The sequence below is a fragment of the Peromyscus californicus genome, unplaced genomic scaffold (assembly GCF_007827085.1).
Source record: "Peromyscus californicus insignis strain IS unplaced genomic scaffold, ASM782708v3 Scaffold_4__1_contigs__length_199733344, whole genome shotgun sequence".
Classification (NCBI taxonomy): Eukaryota; Metazoa; Chordata; class Mammalia; order Rodentia; family Cricetidae; genus Peromyscus; species Peromyscus californicus.
Genome location: NW_026294562.1, coordinates 26,369,997 through 26,392,461, shown reverse-complemented (window position 1 = coordinate 26,392,461; position 22,465 = coordinate 26,369,997). Strand labels below are relative to the sequence as shown.

General features: G+C 42.5%; 2 protein-coding genes across 6 annotated transcripts in view; one reads left to right on the top strand and one right to left on the bottom strand.

Moving 5' to 3' along the window:
- The window catches only part of Htr7 (5-hydroxytryptamine receptor 7), a 114,949-nt gene extending 113,857 nt beyond the window's left edge, over positions 1–1,092 (bottom strand). For both annotated transcript variants that reach the window (XM_052761230.1, XM_052761231.1), the window contains exon 1: positions 795–1,092. The gene's annotated coding sequence lies outside the window, so the exon portion shown is untranslated. The remainder of the gene's footprint in view (positions 1–794) is intronic.
- A 91-nt stretch (positions 1,093–1,183) lies between these two features.
- Positions 1,184–22,465, top strand: part of Rpp30 (ribonuclease P/MRP subunit p30) — a 28,156-nt gene continuing 6,874 nt past the window's right edge. For 2 of the 4 annotated variants that reach the window (XM_052761235.1, XM_052761234.1), the window contains exons 1-10: positions 1,185–1,316; positions 2,639–2,694; positions 4,423–4,479; positions 4,846–4,920; positions 7,510–7,581; positions 12,937–13,026; positions 20,003–20,119; positions 20,852–20,881; positions 21,238–21,275; positions 21,802–21,881. In XM_052761235.1, coding sequence (XP_052617195.1) covers positions 1,235–1,316; positions 2,639–2,694; positions 4,423–4,479; positions 4,846–4,920; positions 7,510–7,581; positions 12,937–13,026; positions 20,003–20,119; positions 20,852–20,881; positions 21,238–21,275; positions 21,802–21,881 — 697 coding nt within the window. In that variant the 5' untranslated portion in view covers positions 1,185–1,234. Of the gene's footprint in view, positions 1,317–2,638; positions 2,695–4,422; positions 4,480–4,845; positions 4,921–7,509; positions 7,582–12,936; positions 13,027–20,002; positions 20,120–20,851; positions 20,882–21,237; positions 21,276–21,801; positions 21,882–22,465 lie in introns of all 4 variants that reach the window. The other 2 variants (XM_052761233.1, XM_052761237.1) reach the window with 2 other exon arrangements.

Below are 22,465 nucleotides of genomic sequence, written 5' to 3'. Positions count from 1 at the left end.
AGCCCACCCTAGGCTACTGAAAATACCCTGCTTCGAAATAATAATAATAATAATAATAATAATAATAATAGTCTTTCTGAAATCAGTAAGAAACTAGAGACCATTATGTTGAGGAGTATTACTTAAAGTATGATCAGAGGGGGAAGACCGCATACTGTTTGTGATCAGTACAGAAATTGAAAATGTTTCTAAACATTTTCAGCACTTTGTTATGGTCCTGATGGACAAGTTCCTGATCAGTGGACTTTTCTTATTTGAGAATCCAGCAATTCAGATATCATATTAATGAGCTATACGAGGCTGGAGCTGCTTATTGGTAATGCATAAAGGATTCTAATGCTGGCCAACTAGAGACTGAACAAAAAGGAGTCAAGGACTGGCCTTCTGCATCAAGTAGATTGAAAATCAAGCCAGTATTTTATGTTGTCGGATAATTGACCTGTCAATACTCAAGAGTTAATTTTTAAAGTTGAAACATCAAGTAATATTTGTATATTTCTCATGAAAATTTGTAAACAAAAAAAAAGTGTTCATTTTTGCTCCTTCCTATCAAACCTCTGGGCTAAAAGAATGCTGGCGCTAGGCGTTCATCTTTGAGAGCACCCTGCCATCTTGTGGTTGTAGATGTTGGCTGTAACAGACAGCCGTTATCTTAGACTTAGTCCCAGAGCAAGCACTTTTGAAAGAATGGAAAGAATATTAGAGAACGGGAAAAAAAAAATTCCCCTGTCTCTTCATTTATGTCACAATTCATCTACTCTGGAGACTATGTAACGCACTGTCCTGGAACTCACCGTGTAGATCAGGATGGCCTCGAACTCACAAAGTCTCCTCAACCTTCCAAGAGCTGAGATTGAAGGCGTGCATCACCACACCAGGCTCTCCCAGCTCTTCAAACGGGACTTCAAGACCTTAGATGTCTGCTTGATCTCAGAATGCTCCACGGTTGTGTTCGAAATGTATCACTTTCTACATTGTTGTGTGGTAGTATCATGAGGGAGCCCCTGCCGAGTCTACCAAACATAATGGTTCAAATCTCAACAAAAATGAAGCTGTAGATTTGAGCACACTAACTTTGGCTGTTTCCTAGAGGATAGGGAAGTCTCCTAGAGACTTGAGAAGGAAAAACCACAAATCCCAGGATGCCCAAGTGACAGCCTACAACTCCCAGCATGCTCTAGGAGCAACACGGCGGCGTCGCACACAGGCGCGCGGGTGCTCCTGGGCCGTCAGCATGGCGGTGTTCGCAGATTTGGACCTAAGAGCGGGCTCGGACCTGAAGGCTCTGCGCGGACTGGTGGAGACCGCCGCTCACCGTGAGTCGCCTGGCTTCGCGCTGCGAGCCCTGCCCCTCGCTGCCACCCATACCGTCCAGTTTGCTTGGTAGTTTTTCCAGGTGCCGTTCCGGTCTCTCGTTCAGTCCGCCTGATTTCCCTAGGGGCAGATGAAAGCTGCAGTGTTGCCCGGATCCCTGGCGTGGGAAACTCAGAGGCTCTTGAGGAAGCTGTTGTTGCCTGGGCTTGCCCAGTCTTTCATGCAGAGGGAGAGAACCGAGGCCAGAGGGGTCGAGAGGTTGGCATCGGGCCTGCAAGCTGATGAATGGTAGAAACTGGGACTGGACTCCAGGTGTACAGTCCCCTAAGCCGGTGCTTTTAAATATCAGTCCTTTTTGACGCACACGACATCTGTCAAATACAAAAGCTGGGTCATAGGCAGGAACTGCTGTGGAAGCTTAGAGAATGGGGAGGGTGTTACCTTATTTCTCTCGTGCATTGAAAATTCCCTGAGGATGAGCATTAATCATGTGTGCTCTCTCTCCCCTGGCATAGGGCCTGTCAGATAGTGGATGCTCAAATACCTTCGACAGGAAGGAAACTAGGGAGTTATTGGAGTAAGAGATAAGAGGAAAGACCGCTATTTTGTCATTACCATGCATTATCTTTTAATATTAATACCCTGTCACCTTGTTAGTATTTAGACAACTTAAAGACAGGAGTTGTGATTTAGATGGACTAGAGACATAGACGCTTGTCCAAACGGTGCTCACTGTTGTGGTGATGAGGCAAACCTCTAGTGTTCCCTGTCTCTTACTGTAGAGCACCTCAAAAGAGGTATAAGGGAGTCATCCCTCCATTGCGCCTTAGGAAAGGGAGGAAACCGAAGGAGCCTTGCAGAAGAAGATAGTGAAGGCAACAGACACATAAATTTGATGGAATAAAAATGAACAAAGGGACAGGAAATCCTGGGAATGTTGTCTGGAAAGCAGAAGCAAGGCGTTTTTAGTATTGTGTTAGCATGAATCACAGCCTAAATGTGTGCCTGGCACTCTTCTAAAATGCAAGAGCTATTTCACTTAATTTCCATGACACTTGAAAGTACTGTCTGCTGTTAACATCACTTGACAGATGTAGAACCTGAAACCTAACGTTAAGTATCAGGAAATGCGCTTAGATTTGCCCCCTGCCCCACCCCCTTATTTTCCAGGTCTGGGAACAGAACCCAGGGCTTTGTGTATGCTAAGCAATCGTTCTGGTACTTAGCTGCATCCCCAACCTCATTTCATACTCTTGAATCTAAGATCGGGAGGATCATTATGAACAAGAAAGAATATTTTTTAATTAATCTATTTTTTTTTCAGTTGGATATTCAGTTGTTGCCATCAATCATATTGTTGACTTTAAAGAAAAGAAACAGGTAAAATAAGATTTCTCGGATTAATTAGTTAATAAATATTAAGAATTTACAAATGTTTGTGTCTGTGTTGGCAATGTGGAACTAGAAATAAGTGTTAGTTACTTGTCTTGTTGCTACGACCACATACTTGACAAAAGCAGCGTAAGGATGGAGGTGTGTATTTTGCTTATACTTTGAAGGTACAGTCCATCATGGCAGCGGAGCAAGAAGTGGCTGGTCATAGCTTCTCCTCAGTCAGGTTCTCCTTTTTAGTTAGTTCGCTCAGGACCACAACCCATGAAATAGCACAGCTCACATTCAGGGTGGGTCTTCCCTCCTGGGTTAATTCTTTATGGAAACACCATTATAGAAATACAGAGATGTGTTTCCATCATCGTTTCTAAATCCAGTCAAATTGGCAGTGAAGGATAAGTCATCACAAGCATGCTTCTTACCACCCCCCGCCCCCTTCAGTTTTTCGAGACAGGGTTTCTCAGTGTCAAACTCACTGTGTAGCCCAGGCTGGCCTCAAACTCACAGAGATCCGCCTGCCTCTGCCTCCCAAGTGCTGGGATTAAAGGTGTGCGCCACCACCGCCCGGTGCATACTTCTTTTTTTGAGACAGGGTCTTATACTTCCCAATCTGGTCTGGAACTCACTGTGTTGCCAAGGATGGCTTCCTGCCTCTGCCTTCCAAGTGCTGAGATTACAAGCCCATGCCCAATTTATGAGATGCTGAGTTAGAAGCCAAGGGTGTGCATTTTAGAAAGCACTCTACCAGCTGAGCTGCATTGTAGCGATTCTTTCTCTGTATCGCCAGCTCTCAAATAATGACACGGAGACTTATTATTAATTATGAAAGTTTGGCTTTAGCTTAGGCTTGTTTCTAGCTAGCTCTTGTAACTTAACCCATTTCTATTCATCTACATGCTGCCACATGGCTTGTGGCTTTTACTTCTCCTCCTGCATGTCCTGCTTCCTCTGCATCCTCAACTCTCCCTTTCTTCTTCCCAGAGCTCTCTCTGTCCAGAAGTCCCACCTACACCTACTTAGCTTTTTATTAAACCAATCGCAGTAACATATCTTTACACAGTATAATCAAATATCTCTCAACATTGCATCTCCAACCTTTCTACCAACTGAGCTGCATCCCCGATCCTCAGCTATATTTCTTTAAAACATCCTGTGCTTATTATTTTTACATTAATAATTGAGCTAATATATATTCATACAAATTCAAAGATGTTTACAAGTACATTGCTGTTAAATGAACTGTAACCACAATATCTTGTTTTTTCCTTTGTTGCCATGGTCTTATTAACTGACTTTTTTTTTCCTCAATAGACTATCAAATATATATATATATATTTGTCTTCTTTATATATATATTTTTGTCTTTTTTTCAGAGCTGAGGACCGAACCCAGGGCCTTGTGCTTGCTAGGCAAGTGCTCTACCACTGAGCTAAATCCCCAGCCCCAAATATATATATTTCTTTTTAGGTGAACAACTGTATCTTACAGGTCACTTCTGTCTTCAAAATTGGTTCTTATTTTTATTTTCTGATGTCCTTAGCAGCTTCTCTGTTCTTTAGTTTCTTTCCTTAAAAAAGAAAGAAAAAAGCTATTTAGTAAGTTTGAATACCAGAAATTAGCTTTCTTCGATTTTTTTTTCTGAGATGCCCTTAAAGTGTTTTGTTGTACTTTGTTCTTTAACATGTAACTAGAAGTAGTGTTTATCGTTTGTTGTAGGAAATTGAAAAGCCAGTAGCAGTTTCTGAACTCTTCACAACTTTACCAATTGTACAGGTAGGCGTTTTATTGTTTAAGTGTAGTGTCTGTTCATGTAATTCAGCACCTTCTGTGGTGTTCTCTAACTTCAGCGGCACCTGCCTTCGGCCAGTTTCCCCTTTCCATCGGGGCTCACCTCTTCACCAGTGTCTTACTGTCCATCAGTACTTGTTTGGCATCCTCCTTTCCAAAAGTCCTACGGCTGTTAAATTTTCTCATCGTGTAGTTTACTAGATACACATAGTATTTTCTTCTGCTCTTACAAATTCCTGTGGAAAAGCATGCTTTGTTGATCTTTTCTCTGTAACTTTTACTGTTTTCCATTGGTGAAAAGGATGACTCAATTGTGTTTTATCTTTTTTAATGATGTGTCTTTGTTTATAGGGAAAATCAAGACCGATTAAAATTTTGACTAGATTGACAATTATAGTTACAGACCCGTCCCACTGTAATGTTTTGGTGAGTTCATTGTTTTCCTGTGTTTGGCCTTCTAAACTATATTAACTAATATTGTCACAGTTTATCTCACCCCATTCTTCCACCCCCTGTATCCCTCAAATCCATGACACCTTCCTGCTCTCCCTGTGTGTGTAGAAGCTGCACAATATAATGTGTCTCTTCCAAAAAGTTAGAAGGTGCAAACGGACAGAGAAATACCATACATTATTCCAGCATTCAGAGATTATGTATTTTTCATTCTCATATACAATGTCAGGTTTGAGGTTTTCCCTGTAAGCAGTAACTGTGATTTACTGATATATTCTCCTGTCCTGGAACAAAAGTATTTTCTTATACGTCTGGCATTAATTTATATTGAGCAGTATTTTCATTGTGAGCTTGTGTGCTACAGTCATGTGAATTACCCACAACACATGAAATAGTCTTATCTAGCTATGTCTAGGGGGAAAATGCTAATTCCATTGAAGGCTGTCTTAGTTAGGATTTCTTTTGTTGTGATAAAACATCATGACCAAAAGCAACTTGTGCAGGAAAGTTGTTGATTTCAGCTTACAGTTCCACATCGTAGTCCATCATTTTATTAAAGGAAGTCAGGGCAAGAACTTGAGGTAGAAACCTAGAGGGAGAAACTAGTGCAGAGGCCATGAGGAACGCTTCTTACTGTCTTGCTCCTCATGGTTTGCTCAGTCTGCTTCCTTATAGCACCCAGGACCACCAGCTTAAGAGTGGCATTGCCTATAATTAGCTGGCCCTCCCACATCAATCATCATTCAAAAAAAATGCACCACAGGTTTAACCACAGGCCACTCTGATGGGGGCATTTTCTCAGTTGAGGTTCCCTCCTCCCAAATGCCTCTAGCTGTCAAGTTGACATAAAATTAGCACAATTGACCTCTTGTCAGCTTCACACACAAACACATCACTGTTAAACTATAACCTTTCCTTTCTTGTTCATCCCCAGGATCTCATATATGTAATATTAATCATAATATAAAACATTCCAACTTTTAAAAGTCCCACAGTCTTAAAAAATTCAAACACGCCGGGCGGTGGTGGCGCACGCCTTTAATCCCAGCACTCGGGAGGCAGAGCCAGGCGGATCTCTGTGAGTTCGAGGCCAGCCTGGACTACCAAGTGAGTTCCAGGAAAGGCACAAAGCTACACAGAGAAACCCTGTCTCGAAAAACCAAAAAAAAAAAAAAAAAAAAAATTCAAACACTTTAGAAGTTCAGTTTCGATGGGCAGTGGCGCTGCACTGCTTTAATCCCAGCACTCAGGAAGCAGAGGCAGGTGATCTCTGTGAGTTCAAGGCCAGCCTGGTCTACAGAGTGAGTTCATGACAGCCAGGGTTGCACAGAAAGACCCTGTTTTGAAAACAACAAAAAGCCAGTCTCGTTAGGCAGTGGTGGCACATGCCTTTCATTCCAATTGTCAGGAGGCAGAGGCAGGCAGATCTCCAAGCTCAAGGGCAGCTTGGTCTACAGAGTGAATTCCAGAGCAGCCAAGGATACACAGAGAAACCCTGTCTCAAAAACAAAAGACAGGAGCTGGAGGTATGGCTCATGGGTTAAGGGCACTGGCTGTTCTTCCTTAGGTCCTGAGTTCAATTCCTAACAACCACATGGTGACTCACAACCATCTGTAATAGGATCTGATGCCCTCTTCTGGCATGCAAGTATACATGCAGAGCACTCATACAAAATATATAAGTAAAATTTTTTTAGAAAATTTTACTCTCTTTAAAATATTCAAAGTCTCTCTCAAAGTTCAAGCTTCTCTAAAATATCCAAATTCTCTGTAAAATTCCAGTCTCCTTAAATTCAAAGTTTTTTAACTGTGGGTGCTGTAAAATAAAAAATAAGTTACATTCTTTCTTTTTTTTTTTTTTTTGGTTTTTCAAGACAGGGTTTCTCTGTGTAGCTTTGCGCCTTTCCTGGAACTCACTTGGTAGCCCAGGCTGGCCTCGAACTCACAGAGATCCGCCTGGCTCTGCCTCCCGAGTGCTGGGATTAAAGGCGTGCGCCACCACCGCCCGGCGTTACATTCTTTCTTACTCCAAGAAACTGGGGATGAGCTGTCTTCATGTTCCCTTTTCCCATACACAGAAGGCTGCAAGCTTACAGCACCTTCTAGAGCTTAGTCATATTTATTATCATGGAAAAAAGATTAATATAATAATATAGATTAATAACTTTGCACAATATAAAGCTGTCTCGGGATTTACTCTTAGTTCTATTTAAAAAAAAAAAAGAAAAGAAAAACAAGTAACAACATTTCTCCGTATTCTCCGGTTTCAGATCCGGGTTAGAAAGGACCTTTGTTCCCTAAAGGCTCCCACTTTTGTTACTTTTGAGTCAGTCATGAAAATCTAACCATGATCAGTGACTTTCATGTTTATGCTCTTCTGTGTCAGCTCTTGAGTGAGTGTTGTGAACACAGGGACTTGCAGCCAGATGTGGTGACTCAGACCCCAGGAGGCTGAGGCAGGAGGATTGGTTTAAGGTTGAGGATGTTGGGTGTTGCTAGATGACCAGGCATCTGTTTATATTTTTTTGTTACTGTGTGATAAACATTCATTTTGTCTTATAGAGAGCAACTTCTTCAAGGGTCCGGCTGTACGATATTGTTGCAGTGTTTCCAAAGACAGAAAAACTTTTTCATGTAAGTGACAGGTGAAAGAGAATAATGGTTTCTCATGGTGTAAGTCTGTTGTTCTACCACAGTAGATGCCCTGTTCCTCTCAATTCTAGTTTCATTTCTGTTGCTGGGATCAAATAACTGGACAAAAAGCCACAGGGAAAAAGGACTAGTTACTGTTTGTCATTATGGAGAAGCAAAGCAGGAATTTCAAACAGCTGCTGATAGATGTCTACAGTCCAAAGCAGAGAGGAATGCACATATGTGCACCTGGTTGCTTGAACTCAGCTCGATTTCTCCATTCTTCAACATCCAAGACACTACCATCACCACACTACCACCTGCCTGGGGAGTGATGCTGCCCACAGTGGGCTGGGTCTTCCCACATTGTCTTAATTAAAATAATTCCTCATAGACACAATCCATGACCAACTCAATGTAGATAGTCCCTCATTGAGACTGTCTTCCCAGGTTAAAGAGTTTATCTAATTATTCTTTATCAATAAAAACTCGGGAGTCTGATATCAGGGTAAGAACCTGAATGATCAGAGAAGCAGCAGAGAATTGAACAGTGACCTCCTCTCTCTGTGCTTCCTCAATCCAAAAGGGCTAAGACTCTAAGCCCCACCCTACTACTTCCTATGTCTCTCTATATGTCCTTGGTCCTCCAAACTCTCTATAGTTAATTTTTGTTAGCTAGTAGCTAGCTCCACCCCCTGATTCAAAGTAAACTTTGTCAGTCTTGGGAGTGTCAGGATGTGATCAAACTATCCCACACCACCAAGTGATTGTAGGTTGTGTAAAGGTTACAATTAAAGCTAACCATCACAGGCCTCATCTGGAAACTGTATTTTCGGTTTGCACCCAAAGTCATCCTAGTAGACATTTGATGGGTTCAGTGTGAAAGAGCTCATGACTTTTCTCCTGTTTCTTTCTCGACACTTTGTTCATTTGAAATGTCTCCTTGGTAAATTCATTCCTTTCTACTCAGTAACCACTTCAGTTTTGGGCTTAATCTCCTCCTGCCTGTGAGAGAAGAAAAGGGCAAGCCCCTCTGTGGTCCAGCTTCCCCCTTCGCAAGCTCTGAGGTGTAACCCGTGTGCCAGTGTGCGTGTCAGCCCTTGGTCCTCCAGACGCTCTCAGGGAACTCCTCCATGTACTAATGTGATTCCCCTTCCCTTTCCTGAGCCTTTGGGACTTGAATTCCTTTTGTTCTTTTAGAATTGACCTGTTGCTTTTTCAGAAAAGAAGGACCTTAGCACATGGGCTCATTTTGTCTTCAAGATAAACTGCCCTGTTCTTTCAAATGATTGCAGTGGTGGGGGGACACTGAAATGTTCTTTTAAGGAATGGTTTTTTAAGAAATACTGAGAAAAATGAGGTATAATTACTTTTAGATGGAGTTATGAATGTTTTCCTAACTTAGCCTCAAAAAAGATCCCTCTGCCAAAACAGTATTGAAGGAAAAAAATACTGGTCTTACATTTTTAAACTTTACAGCCCCTTTTTTTTAACTGTGGTATTTTCTTTTGTTGTTATTTATTTTTGAGATTGTGATTTAATTAGGTTTTTCTCTTCCCTTCTCCCTCCAAAACCTTCTGTATACCCCTCCCCACTCTCTTTCAAATTAATTTCTATTGCATACATATATGTATTTGTATATACATATATATTCCTAAATATAACCTATTGATTCCATATAATGTTACTTGTATGTATGTTTTCAGGGCTGACCATTTTTTTTAAGCAAAATTTGTCCTAAAACTATAGACAGCTCTTTTTATCCCAAGTTTATCCAGTAGAGGGAGCCATTGACTAAGGAGACTGATGCAGTATCTCAGGGTTTAGCGTCAATTGCTAATTATGTTGATAGAAACACCACAGAACCACACATTATCTGAGATGCCTGTGTGTGAACACATAGACACACCACACTACCCTGGTTTTTGTGGCTTCTTTTATGAAATGAAAGATGATACTAATTCTCAAGTATTTTGTTATAGATTAAGGAATGAGTAGAAGCAAGTACTTAATCATCAAAGACCTGTGGACCAGGTGTGGTGGCACAGGCCTTTACTACCAGCATTCCATTACCAGTGCTTCAGAGACAGAGGCAGGTGGATCTCTGTATCTGAGGCCAGCTTGTTTACAAAGTGAGATCCAGGACATCGACCACACCAGCAGAGAAGTAGCGTTAAAAAGTTGTGGTTTTGTACTACTCCTGAAGTCTTTCAAACCTGGCCTTTGCAGGATGCTGTTGTAGAATGTCAGCATCTCTCAAGATAATGGTCTGTGTCTTTCAGCTTCAGATTTATCTGGGACTAAGTTACAGATTATTAGGTCTTATGTACTGAATGAATCCCTGGAAATATAGCCTAGCCAGCCATTTGTGATAGTTTTTAGGTGAATTTTGTGCACATGTACAGTTGAGAGCTACTGTTTATGAACACCTCTCTGCCTTGGCAAGCCTGACTTTTTCTTGTGTGGTATGATAAGCGCGGGTATCAATGAAAGACCTCCAGGGCAAAGGGATGGCTGAGCCCTACCCTCCTGTGCCTTATGTTCCACAACAGTAAAAATATGCATATGATTGTACATTTTTATAGGGACAAACTTCTCTCAAACCATCATAGATATCTCTGCCCCTCCAAAAAAAAGTTAAAGATGGCTAAGTAAATTCATATACAGTCTGCCAATTTTCAGAGAGAGCTGAGATACTTAGCTCTAAAACTATTTTAAACATAATTCAGTCATTTTAGTGATTTGGGGGAGTATTAGATTGAGCCTCCCCAGTGCTGGGAGTGTGGGCGTGTGCCCCCGCTTCACATAGTTCTTTGAATGACAGTTGAATGCTTAGATTGACGGGAAGGTAAATCAGAGTACTTTGGTTAGGAACATTTTACATTCAAGAGGTCAGAGGAGCCAAAGGAAGCTGTCCTCTGTGGCTGAAAGTTCCTTACTTACGATGCTACCCTTTGGCCAATGCCGATTCCTTGTTCAACTGCCTCCCCCATAGGAGAGAGGAAGAAACAAAAAATGTATGATGAGAAGAAACCCAGTTCAGCTTTATCAGGGGAGTCATTTAAAGCCATCTTTTCATTAAAACTAATGATGTTCATGATAATAAATTCAACCACCACAGAAGTGTATGTGTAAAAAGCATGTTGAAGTTTCTCCAGAGGCAGCCAATACTGACTTTCCTGTGCATCTCCTCAGAAATGCCTCCCCACGAAACTCCTTGCTTGTTCACTCCAGAGGCAACCACCGCAAGCATTCTGTGGTGTTTTTTCAGAAATGCTTGCCTGCTTCTTTGACTCATTGTCCCCTGTCTCTCCCTCTGTCCTTGTTGTCCCCGTGCTCTTTGTATCGTACAGTATGTGAGTTCCATGATTACAAGTGTTCCTCGTCCTTTAAAACACTGGCACATTCCCACCTGTACGAGACCCAGGGGACGGTAATTAAGTGAAATAGAAGTATTTTTCTTCTGTCCTCTCTTGGTGATTGGCCTGGCAATGACTGTTCTCGCACTATTGTCCTTGACCTGTGTGGAATTTATAGCTATAGAATATAATAAAGTCCCTATAAAATATGTCTATAAGTGATAGTGCTGGTACGAACATAGGAATTATTAATGTTTACTGGAGCTGTGGCTCGGCAGTAGAGCATTTGGCATTCTCAAGACCCTGGTCTGGTCCTCAGCAGCAATGAAGTAAAATGTTGGTGGTCTTGCCATCATGCTCTTTACTGTGCTCCTAAAACTGGACAGATGCTGAACTCAGCTCTGTTCCTCCGCAGAGCTTTTCTTCATTCTTAACAGTCTCTGTTCTTTGTGAGGTAGACAGCTGGAGCAGTTGGATGGGCAGGTTCTTTAGGAGCCAAGTGCTTCTGCCAAAACAACATAGTTTCCCAGGCTTACCGTGTAACTATGACCATCTCCAAGCCAGGTGGTCTCGGGTGACCACTGAGCCATGGGGCTAGGGCAAGAATGACCTAAGCTGGCATTCTGAGGAAAATGGGTGAGATGTGACATGTCACTGCTGAAGAGCTGTGCCTGTCCTACACGCATTACCAACACTTAGTTTCCCCTTGTTTCTTTTTTTTTTTTTTTGGTTTTTCGAGACAGGGTTTCTCTGTGTAGCTTTGCGCCTTTCCTGGAACTCACTTGGTAGCCCAGGCTGGCCTCGAACTCACAGAGATCCGCCTGGCTCTGCCTCCCGAGTGCTGGGATTAAAGGCGTGCGCCACCACCGCCCGGCCCCTTGTTTCTTATACACTTTCTCCTGTTGCTGCAGACACTGGCTTACCAGGTTTGCTCATGAAGCCTGTATGCATCAGCATTCTAAGTAGGGGTGGTTTTCTCATCTGCTTTTTCTTGTCTGTGAGTATTTGCCTGCATGCATGTATGTGTGCCACATGTTTGCCTGATGTGCACAGAGGACAGAAGAGGGTGTTGGATCCCTTGAAACTGGATTACAGATGGTTGTGAACCATCATGTAGGTTCTGAGAACTGAACCCAGGTCCTCTGAAGAAGCAACAAATAAATGTTCTTAACTGCCAGGCATCTCCCCAGCCCCAGCAGGGCTGTTTTCAACAAGGTACAAAACAGTCCATCTTTTTACCTCTGAATCAAGTAGTAGCTGAATGATTGTTGTCCAGGCCTGTCCAGGCACTGTCTTCTGACTTGCGCTCTATAATCTGTCCACTGATTTGCTTTCCTCCCTAATTTTTCTGTTTCTCCTGGTTGCTTTATCTATTTCAAAACTCTTAGCGGTGAGTGCAGGGAATTAATCAACCAGCAATGATAAAAACGCACTCTCCTTTAATTTCTCTCAGCTCTGCTTTAACCCTCTGTTAAATTGTTTCTCTTAGTCTATGAACAGAAGGCCATCAGCCATATCATGCTGTTTCTTAGTCACAGTATAGTCTGGCTGGAACTAGAACCCTGGACAATTCCTGGTAGAAATGTGCTCACTAAATAGCTTGTGGAAAAGATGGACCATGCATGCATTCATTTTGGCTTTCCAATTCCTTGGATTCTGTCAGAACGGTTACTTTCTGCTTTCTGAAATAATTAAAAGTAATATTCTAGATACTGACCCTAACTTGCCAACTCATTCATATATAAAAAAAAAATATATATAAAAAAACTGAGTTAGAGGGCCTTCGGGCCCTGGCCTTTGAGAATTGAACCATCCAAGCCAAGCCTGAAAGAATAGTAAACAACTGGCCTTCTAATAGGTTTGTTACAGTTCAACACAGAACCATCATGGCACCTATGGAATAAGCCATACTATTTATGTTTCTGTATATTGAGTATGACCATGTTTCTCATTCCATTGCATGCCAATTTTCTGTTCATCTGTTTTTTCTTGTTGACAGGTTGCTTGCACGCATTTAGATGTGGATTTAGTCTGTATAACTGTAACAGAGAAATTACCATTTTACTTCAAAAGACCCCCTATTAATGTGGTAAGTGCTGTTTTTTCTCCTCTAAACTTGAATATGTAGAAACTTGTGTCTGCAGACTAGAAAGTAGCAGGAGGAACTTGTGTTCCTAGAGACCAGTGCCTGGGTAACTGGTAATTGGAGCAGATTCAGAAAAGAGAATTTTGGTTTTCTAAGCTGACTAAAAGAGAAAGTTAAAAATAGAGTGTCTAAGCTGGGAGCTACGGGGTGGCTCAGTGATAAAGTCTTTGCTGTGCAATCGTGAGGCAAGGAGTTTGGATCCCCAGCATCCACACTAAAGCCAGCCAGGCAGCATGTCAACCTGCTTAGAATCTCAGCATGGGGGAAACTGAGACAGAAACAATCTGATAGCTAGACAAACTGAATCAGCCAGCTTTGGGTTCGAGTGTGAGGTCCGACACCCAGTGTCTACCCCTGGCCTCCACACACACTGTTCATGCGCACATAAACATATGCGAACACACACACACACACACACACACACACACACACACACACACACACACACACACGAAAGGGAAATATCTAAGCTGATTGTATTGCTACTTCCGACTACTCAAGAGGCACTTGAGCCGGAAGTTCAAGACCAACAGTAACACACTGAGACCTTGCCCCGCCCCAAAAAAGTTTTATGAAGACTATTTCTCAAGTTGATATTTAATAATGATAGATATTTAAAACTTCAACATTGCATTAAGATGGAAAAGAAAAGGTTAAAAAAAAAACAGCCAGGTAGTAGTGGCGCATACCTTTAATCCCAGCACTAGGGAGGCAGAGGCAGGTGGATCTCTGTGAGTTTGAGGCCAGCCTGGTCTACAGAACGAGTTCCAGGACAGCCAGGGTTACACAGAGAAACTCTGTTTAAAAAAACAAACAAACGAATGAAATAGAGAAAAAGTAAAAAAAGATAGAGTCCTTGAGACACCCGAAAATTGAGATACAAAAGGCAGTTGTGTGAAGTCAGCAGGGAATGGTGAGTGTAATTACAGTATGCACTGTGGCATGCTAGCTCCCATAAAGAACCATTACAGCAGGGCAACCATGTGTTCAGAGTTCCTTTTATTTTCCCTCTTAATAGAGACTTTTTCTCATTACCCTACCATAAGAATTTCTCTTTTCCTATACCTTTCATCTTCCATCTGCCATATTGCCTTCTAAGTCTCACACCCCACTCCACCTACCCCCCACCCCCGTTGCCATTATAGAATGGAGTATTACCTCACACCAGCAACTGATTTGGTAGTTATGAGGTCACTGCAGCTGGTAACTATTTGCTTTGCCAGCCAGAACATGGGAATATGGTTTAGCATAGTGACTTCCAGAACTCAGTTATGTTATGAAAAACTATTACTCAAGAAAAGGTTTAGCAAGCAGTCCAAATCCCATGTCAGAATTCAAATATTGTTTTCAAAGTGGACAGTTCCCTTTGTAGAATTATATCTTCCTCACTTTTGTCTCCCTTTTTCGCCTGAAGAATTTCTGCTTGTTCCTGGGTATTGGGGCAATAGTGAGGGAGTAAATTATCTAATGTATGGTGTAGAAAAATGTAAGATGACTCAGGTTCTAACCCTAGACATCTACTACTAAGATGGTTTTTGAAAAGTACAAAAGTGTGTGGGAAACTATGGAAGAGCTCTCCTGAGTGTGCTGCAGAAGCTGAGCCCCAACTCTGACGGTGGGGCACTCCTAGATGATGAAGTGAACATCCTCAACCCCAGGCATCACACCTCAGACTTAGGGATCTGTTATTCAGCAGCTCACTTCTCAAAAATGAGGAATGAAGGCTGTCAAGTCATCGGCTTCAGTCCAGGCTTCCGACAGGTCTGATTGTGCCTGTCGGGTAAGACCTGTGTGGTTCACACATGGGAACACCTCCCAAGCGCTTGGTACCTAGATACTGTTAGGTATAAAGGACCTAAGTTTATGGTCATCTTGTTGACCTCCTGTATTCATTTTTTGTGTTGAAAAAGCAATCTCTGCCATACAAGTTTGCATCTTCTTGCCAATGCATCCCACGAAATAGCTAGAATTAGACAGTGCAGCCAATGTATATATTTTTTGTTACATTTAACGACATTTTCAGCTTAATAAACTAGGAAGCCTATTTTCTAGGCAATTTGCCTGAATAAGCTTATGCACAGTTCTGTGTTCTTGGCTGGGAGGAAATGGTGACATGTGGTCTAAATATGGAAAGGAGCAACACATACCATATAATTCCTCATGGCACATGACGATTGTTAGATTCCTAGAGACATATGTTAGTGAGAGTTTATAAGTGAGTCTCTTGTGAGCGTGCATTACCATAAAAGCAACCTCTCAGCTTCCATAGTACATCAACTGTGGCAAGGCTTTTCCAATACCCCATTGCCAGCCTACGAGACCTTCCTGAAGTAGACTGTTGAATTGGTGTATCTAAGTTAAATTAGCAGTGAGCTAATGTGGGGAATCTGGCCAAGGTGCTTATGATTAGTCATTAGGTAGTTGCAGTGTCGGACAGGAACATAGGCATGAGAGAAGTGGATGGGTACTAGGGTGGCATTAGGAGAATGGCTCGCAAGGCAGGCACCAGGACACCACCATCTGCCAGTTCCGTCTGGAAGTGCAGAAAGGTTGCTGCTGAGTGTTTGATATTTCTCACATGATTTTCACATTTTCACTTTAGAAAATCTGAAAAGTAAAAAAAAAAAAATTGACAAGTAAGTGGTATACGCAATATTTAACACAGTGTCTATTTCATAAAAAAAAAAAAAAAAGAAAGAAAGAAAGAAAGAAAAGAAAACCTCCGGTATGAGCATTTTGCATACGTTGTTTAATAAAAGCTAGATGGAGGTGTGGATGGAAAGGCTGCACTGGATTACATGTGGTCTTCATCTGGTGTGTAAGACTGCAGTGTGAGCTGACCAGGAAGCAGGAAAGTCCCTGTTAATTTATTCACTTATTTTCATGAAAGAGAAAACTAGAAACAAGTGCCCATGTTTTTGTGGGGGGAAAATTGTACTGTGAGGTGTGTGCAGCAGGACAGTCAGTGCATCGTGGTGAGAGTCAGTGCACGCCCACCATACACACATTGAAAATGTAATAAAACAACTCTCACTTTATGATAGCCAGAAGTTTGAGAGAAAGAGAGGACGAGGACAGGGTCCTGACATTCTTCCCAGTCACATACCACAGAAGACATTTGCTCCTTCCTTGAGGTTTGTATCAGTTACTTTCAATGCTGAAATGTAACAAAAGCAATGTACTGGAGAAAGGGTTTGTGTCTGCCAGTTTGTGGGGATACAGTCCATCACTGTACTGGGAAGGTGAGGCCGCAGTGCAGCTGCGGCATCTTATGTGGAAATGCAGAACAGGAAGCAGGATAGTCTATAAAACCTCAGTGACCCACTTCCTCTAGCAGAGTTCCACCTCCTAAAGGTTCCACAGCCTCACAAAACAGTACCACCATCTGGGGACCAAGTGTCAAACATGTGGACTTGGGAGAGACATTTATATATTCCAAATACAACATGGCTGCAAGTCTGAAATCAAGGTATGAGCAGGCTATACTCCCTCCAAAACCTATGAAGGGAGCCTTCCATTGAGTCTTCCTGGCTGGTGGTGACTTGTTGACAATGGGTGCTTTGCAGCCACAGTAACGCCATTCTTTGTCATCAGTGTGTTTTCCTGTGAGTCTCCGGTCATCTCATAAGAACACCAGTGAGATTAGGAGCCTACTTTTTTCAGTATGACCTCCACATCTTGGTTACACCTGTACTGACTCTCCCCAAAAAAGGTTACAGTCTGAGATCTGAGATACTACGGGTTAGGAATCTTTTTTGGATGGGGACACAATTCCGCTCACAGTATCCAGCTGTCCCACCCTAGTGTTTATCCTGCTGATAATTTGAAACAGCCCACATCTATTAGTAAAGGCTTGCTAAACATTGTACCTGGTGTACCCCTACAAGAAATGCTAGGCAGCTGTAAAAGAAAAGAAAATTTACAAGCTGACATGGGAAAGCTTTCAAATCCGGCAAGATAAGAACTTAACAAGCCACCTTCTAGGTAAGAAAAAGGAAACTATGACGTGTATTCACAGTTGCCCGTATTTGTGTGAGGAAACTGGAGGAACACATAAGAAATAAATGAAAGCAATTACAGCAGGGGGTAGGGCAGTGAGAGCAGGTTCAGGGAGAACTTGCTGGTTCCTTCTGTGGCTTTGATCAATGAGTCAGGAGATCTTAACAGTGATATGCTGGAAGGCTGTCTACTGCAAGTTCAGCGTGGGCACTGATTCTTAAGGCAAGCAATCAGAATGCTGCCCTGGAATCAACTCTTGGTTTCCATTCTTTCTTCTCCAAAACTTAGCTTAAGTTTTTAGTGCTTGGAACTTTATTACCATTATTTCCTGACCCAAGTTTCACAGGCTGCCCTTGGTGACATCATTGTGACTATTATTTCTTCTTAGTAAGAAAAAAAAAAATCTCATCATCTGCCTATTCAGGCACTTCTGTTCAGACATGAGAACAAAAGCCAATCAGGCAGACACTGTCATTCTCTGTAAAGACATTATTATGAACAATCATATGATGCGCTTACAACAATTTACATAAAAATGCTCTTAGGAGCAGGAGACCAGGTAATGACTGTATTTTATTCATCTAAAACAGTAAAGTTTTATGAAAGAAATGCTCACAGCCGTCAATAGCACATTATCTTTAATCTCTCTCTCGAGTGTTCTTAGCAGTTTTAAAGTGAACCTGATTAATGTACCAAGACCAGAATCATATGTGAAAGAAATTAAGCTGGCAATTCTGTCCTGTTTTCCTCAGTTCTCTCCCTCAGAGGGGTTTTGATTTTGTTGTGATTCCCATACAGGTGTGGAAATTTAAATGGACTCAACTAGAAACACTTAGGGATCAGATCATCAACACCACATTGCTCACATCCTTTATTCCTGTCTTCATCCTACTGCCCTGTGGTTTACTTCTGTAACTAACTAGAAGGGTGGGGAAATGGGAGTCAGACTCCTTTGTCCAGTTAGCTTTAGCAAAAGAAATAGCTGAGGAGTAACTTGAAGTGGCCAAAGGGATGCTTTCATTTATCTGAATTTCCTTACCAAGTTCATCCCAGTTCCTAGATAATCCACAGTGAACAACATTGTCACGTGGCCTCTTTTCCACAAGCAGTCATTCACTCAAAATATACTTGCTGTTGCTGCTGCTGCTGCTGATGATGATGATGATGATGATGCTGATGATGATTTCAGTTAGGAAGAGGAGTTGTACCAGATGTAAGAAGTCGAAAAGCTAGGCAGGGAAATGAGGTGTTTGTTGAATTACACTGCCAACATTATGGCAGCAAATGCCATTCCTAGAAGGAATACAAGCCAGAGAACTAGAGATGGGAAAAAGGATGTCCAAAGAGGGGAAAGTAGTGTTTAAATTCCAGCTAAAGTTAGAGACAGAGGAAAATCTAAACGCAGCTAGCTTTAAGGTCAGAAGGCAAAAGGAAAGAAAGGAGGTGGGGGCGGGACATGGACAAGGAAATCTTTCAAGAAAGGACAGAAGGAGCCATCAGTGCCTACCTGTCGATGACTTCGGGTCTGTGAGATCAGTCCCTCCACTCCCAGGGACCCTGGGTAGTGAGGCCTGTGGAGCCTCAGCTGCAGAGACTGAGACTGTCCTTCCTGGACTAAGCCATCCACCTCCCTCTGCTTCAGAGGGTCACCATAACCTCCATGACTTTGGCAAGTTTCTGATTCCTACCTCCAGGGTAAAAAAAAAAAAAAAAAACCCTCACGTGTTTCCTCTTGCTGGCAAGACTGATTAAGCCTTGTCACCAGCAATTAAGATCTACACACTGGCCCTTCCCACTCCTTGTAGCCTTAGTTCCCACCACAGGACTCCTGCTCCCCTTCCCCAGCCTCTGGCCTTCTCTGCATGCTCCAAGCCCAGAGCCTGATGGTGTTCTTCTGCCCTCTGAAAGTGCTCTTCCATCCACCATGCAGTTGGTGTTCTTCTGCCCTCTGAAAGTGCTCTTCCATCCACCATGCAGTTGCTAAATTTCTCTTCCTCACACTCCCCTTGCTCACATGTACCAGAGCTCAGAGAAGGCCTCAGCTTTGACAGTATTTGACAATAATTTAAAACGTATCTGTTATGAATGGACAGGCACTGCACCCTTTAACCTAGGAAGCTGAATCACGTACTGGTGAACTACAGTCCCACTCCCATGCTTTGCAGACTTTCCAACCTTAAGAGTACACTAAATGAGAAAGAACTTTTTTCCTCATGAAAAGACCAAGCCCATGTGGCAAGCTGGGCAAGATCCTGAAGGGCCCAGACCTCTTTCACCTTTTCTCCGGAGCTACAAAGAACTTTAAACAACGTTACTTAAACAGAATGGGCTGAGGACATGTATTCGAGTCTCAGCCGCAGTTCTTTTCCAGGTACCTCAGCCTCGGTTAGCATGCTCCTTGGACGTAGAGTTCAGTTAGTCATGGCACTTGTTCTGTCATTCAACAGTGTGCAGTAAATGACTTAGCTGTAAGGTTTCCTGTTCCCGCTCCCCAGACCCTTCAGATCTGTTCCTCCTTTTCCTTCGTTCTTGGGTCAGGTTGCTTAGCTCCCTGTTGACTCAGTTTCCCTGCACATGGGAAGCACATCCGTTTCCTTGGACCACTGCTGGAGCAGTGGCCCTCTGCGCCACTGCACTGAACTGGCTTTGCTGTCCTCAGCTTCTTTGATTCCTGTTTTTAGAGTTAGCTTCCCACGGCTAACCTAAGCCCTGTCAATCAGGTAGAGCCTCGAGTCTGTTTTCCTCACTTGGGATGGGTGCAGAGGTGTGGGTCCGCCACCTTTGTTGAAGCCAGTCCCTTGCTCTGTAGGAGGTGTGTACAGAGGGGAAGGAGGAAGGTGGAGAGACTTCAGTGGAAAGGAAGTCGTTCGTGTGCTTGTCTTTGACAGTTCACGGTGTCTCTTCTCTATCTCTGGTGAAGGCAATTGACAGAGGTCTGGGCTTTGAACTTGTCTACGGCCCTGCTATCAGAGACGCGACGATGAGAAGGTATACAATTTCCAATGCCCTCAACTTGATGCAGATCTGCAGAGGAAAGGTATAGTTCCGGAGCCAAGGACACTTTTTACCTCTGGCGGTCACTAGTCATGTGCGGGTGCTGTCAACTCTCCTGTAATGTGTGGGTGCTGTCAACTCTCCCGTAGCCTTAAGCAGAAAATTCTACGACACTAGATTCCTCCATTTCAGTGAGTCCTACGGAGTTTTGTGATGAAAACTCCCGAGGGAGAGGTAAGGTATGGAGGGAAAAGCTGTGCCGAAAGCCGTCATTTTTGATGAGGGTTTGCAGTTGGCCACAGTGAAAAGACTCCTAGATAGATAACAGTTGTTTATCTCTGAGTGAATTAAACTTACAGCTTTTAAACTTCATTTATCTGCGCTAAGATTCCTTTTCGAGGCTTATTCTGCTCTTTGAATTAGCTGCCTTGAGTGTGACATGAGCATTTTCAATATTTTCACGTTAAGTATTTACCTTATCTTTAAAAGAAGTTGGGCCGGGCAGTGGTGGCGTATGCCTTTAATCCTAGCACTCGGGAGGCAGAGCCAGACAGATCTCTGTGAGTTCGAGGCCAGCGTGGACTACCAAGTGAGTCCCAGGAAAGGCACAAAGCTACACAGAGAAACCCTGTCTCAAAAAACCAAAAAAAAAAGAAGTTGGTGTTTGAGCCTTAAATGTTGGGGGTGGGGGGTGGTTGCTGGTCATTCGTATTATACAATTCTTCAATTATTTTATCAGTTATAGGATTAAAGTTGCTCACTTTCTGTTTTATAGAATGTAATTCTGTCCAGTGCTGCAGAGAGGGTAAGTATGGCATGTGGTATTTGTCTTTGTAGTTACTGAAATAGCAGTGTAATTAATGTATTGCCTGTCTGTGCTTTAACTGCATTTTCCATAGTCATTGCTAAAATGTATCCCATTCATGTGGGCTTCAGGTTTTGCCTATATATATTTTTATTTGTGGGTTAATTAGAACAAAGTGATTTTATTTTTTCTTTTACCTTGTTAAAAATGCTTTACATGATTTATTTATATTTTTAGAAACCTATCACAATTATAAGAACCTTATGAAATTTACCTATCTTTGGATACTTAGTTGTATCTTATTTATTGTAAATAATTAAAATGTTAACATTTTATTTTCCATTTTCTTATTTTAGCCTTTGGAAATAAGAGGACCATATGATGTGGCAAACTTGTATCCTCTCAATGTTCATTTTAAAAGCCTATGTTCATATTAGGTGGAAGGGTGCGTGTGTCAGTCAGAAAAAACTTTCAGGAGTCAGTTCCTTCCTTCATCTTGTGGGTCCTGAGCATCAAACTCAGACCGTCAGAGTTGGCAGCAGGCACCTTTCCCTGCTGAGCATGACACTGGACTGGAATTTTCCCTTAGAAAATTTAATCAGGAGTGGTATTAGAGTTTAGGCTGATGTTTTCTTACCCTTTAGTTGTAAGTTTACTATCAGTAGCCTCAGAAGCAGATTTGAGCAGGCTGTAAACTTCTTCATCCTTGTGGTTTGGGATTAAGCAGCAGGAAAGAGAAACAAGGACTCCACATGATAAACAGTTAAGTGAGACTTCTCAGATGCAGGTTTCGGTTGCGCTAAGAACTGCTGTAGAGTTAGCGTGTCTGCCGCAGACCAGGTGAGCTGTCATTTCGTCGGTGTTGTTGTGGTCTCATACTCTTGGCTGACTCTGGGTTGAAATCTTTAATAACCTATCAGAGGGCTGCTGTTTGGGCTGTCTGAAAGCGAAGCCAAGGCTGCCGTGTCCACAAATTGCCGAGCTGCATTTCTCCATGGAGGTGAGCATGTTACTAGAGTCAAATCTGAATGGTCATGTTAGAGTCAGGCTACTACCAAACAATTGACCTGTGCCTGCTTCATTATCCTCCCTACAGAGTTCCTACAAGACTGTCTTTTCTCAACCCGTTCTAACCATACACTCTGCTCCTTACCCTCACTTTAAGTTTTACTTTCTATAGTGTGTGCATTATATATAGTTTGCATTACCAGAATGACCATTGAATGTGTTCTTTCAAACAACACAGTGTCCCCTGCCTACATTTTTAGAGGCTTTTAACATGCATCCTGCTTGCTTCTCTCTGGATAGGCTTGCTCCTGCTAAAAAATAATGAGTTTCAAAAACAAATGGGAATAGTGGTGTTAGTTTAACAGGATCTAAAAGTGCCTAGCTTCAGACTCTTTCGTGAGGGATTATCTAGATTATGGTTAACCCTGAGAATGTAAGATTGGGTTAATGGGTATGAGAAGACCCACTGTGGATGGGACCACTCCCTGGGAGGGAGAAATGGGGGAAGCAAGCCGAGCACCAGTGTTCCTAACCTTCTGCTCCCCGATTGTGAGTGTGATGTGGCCAGCTGCTTCC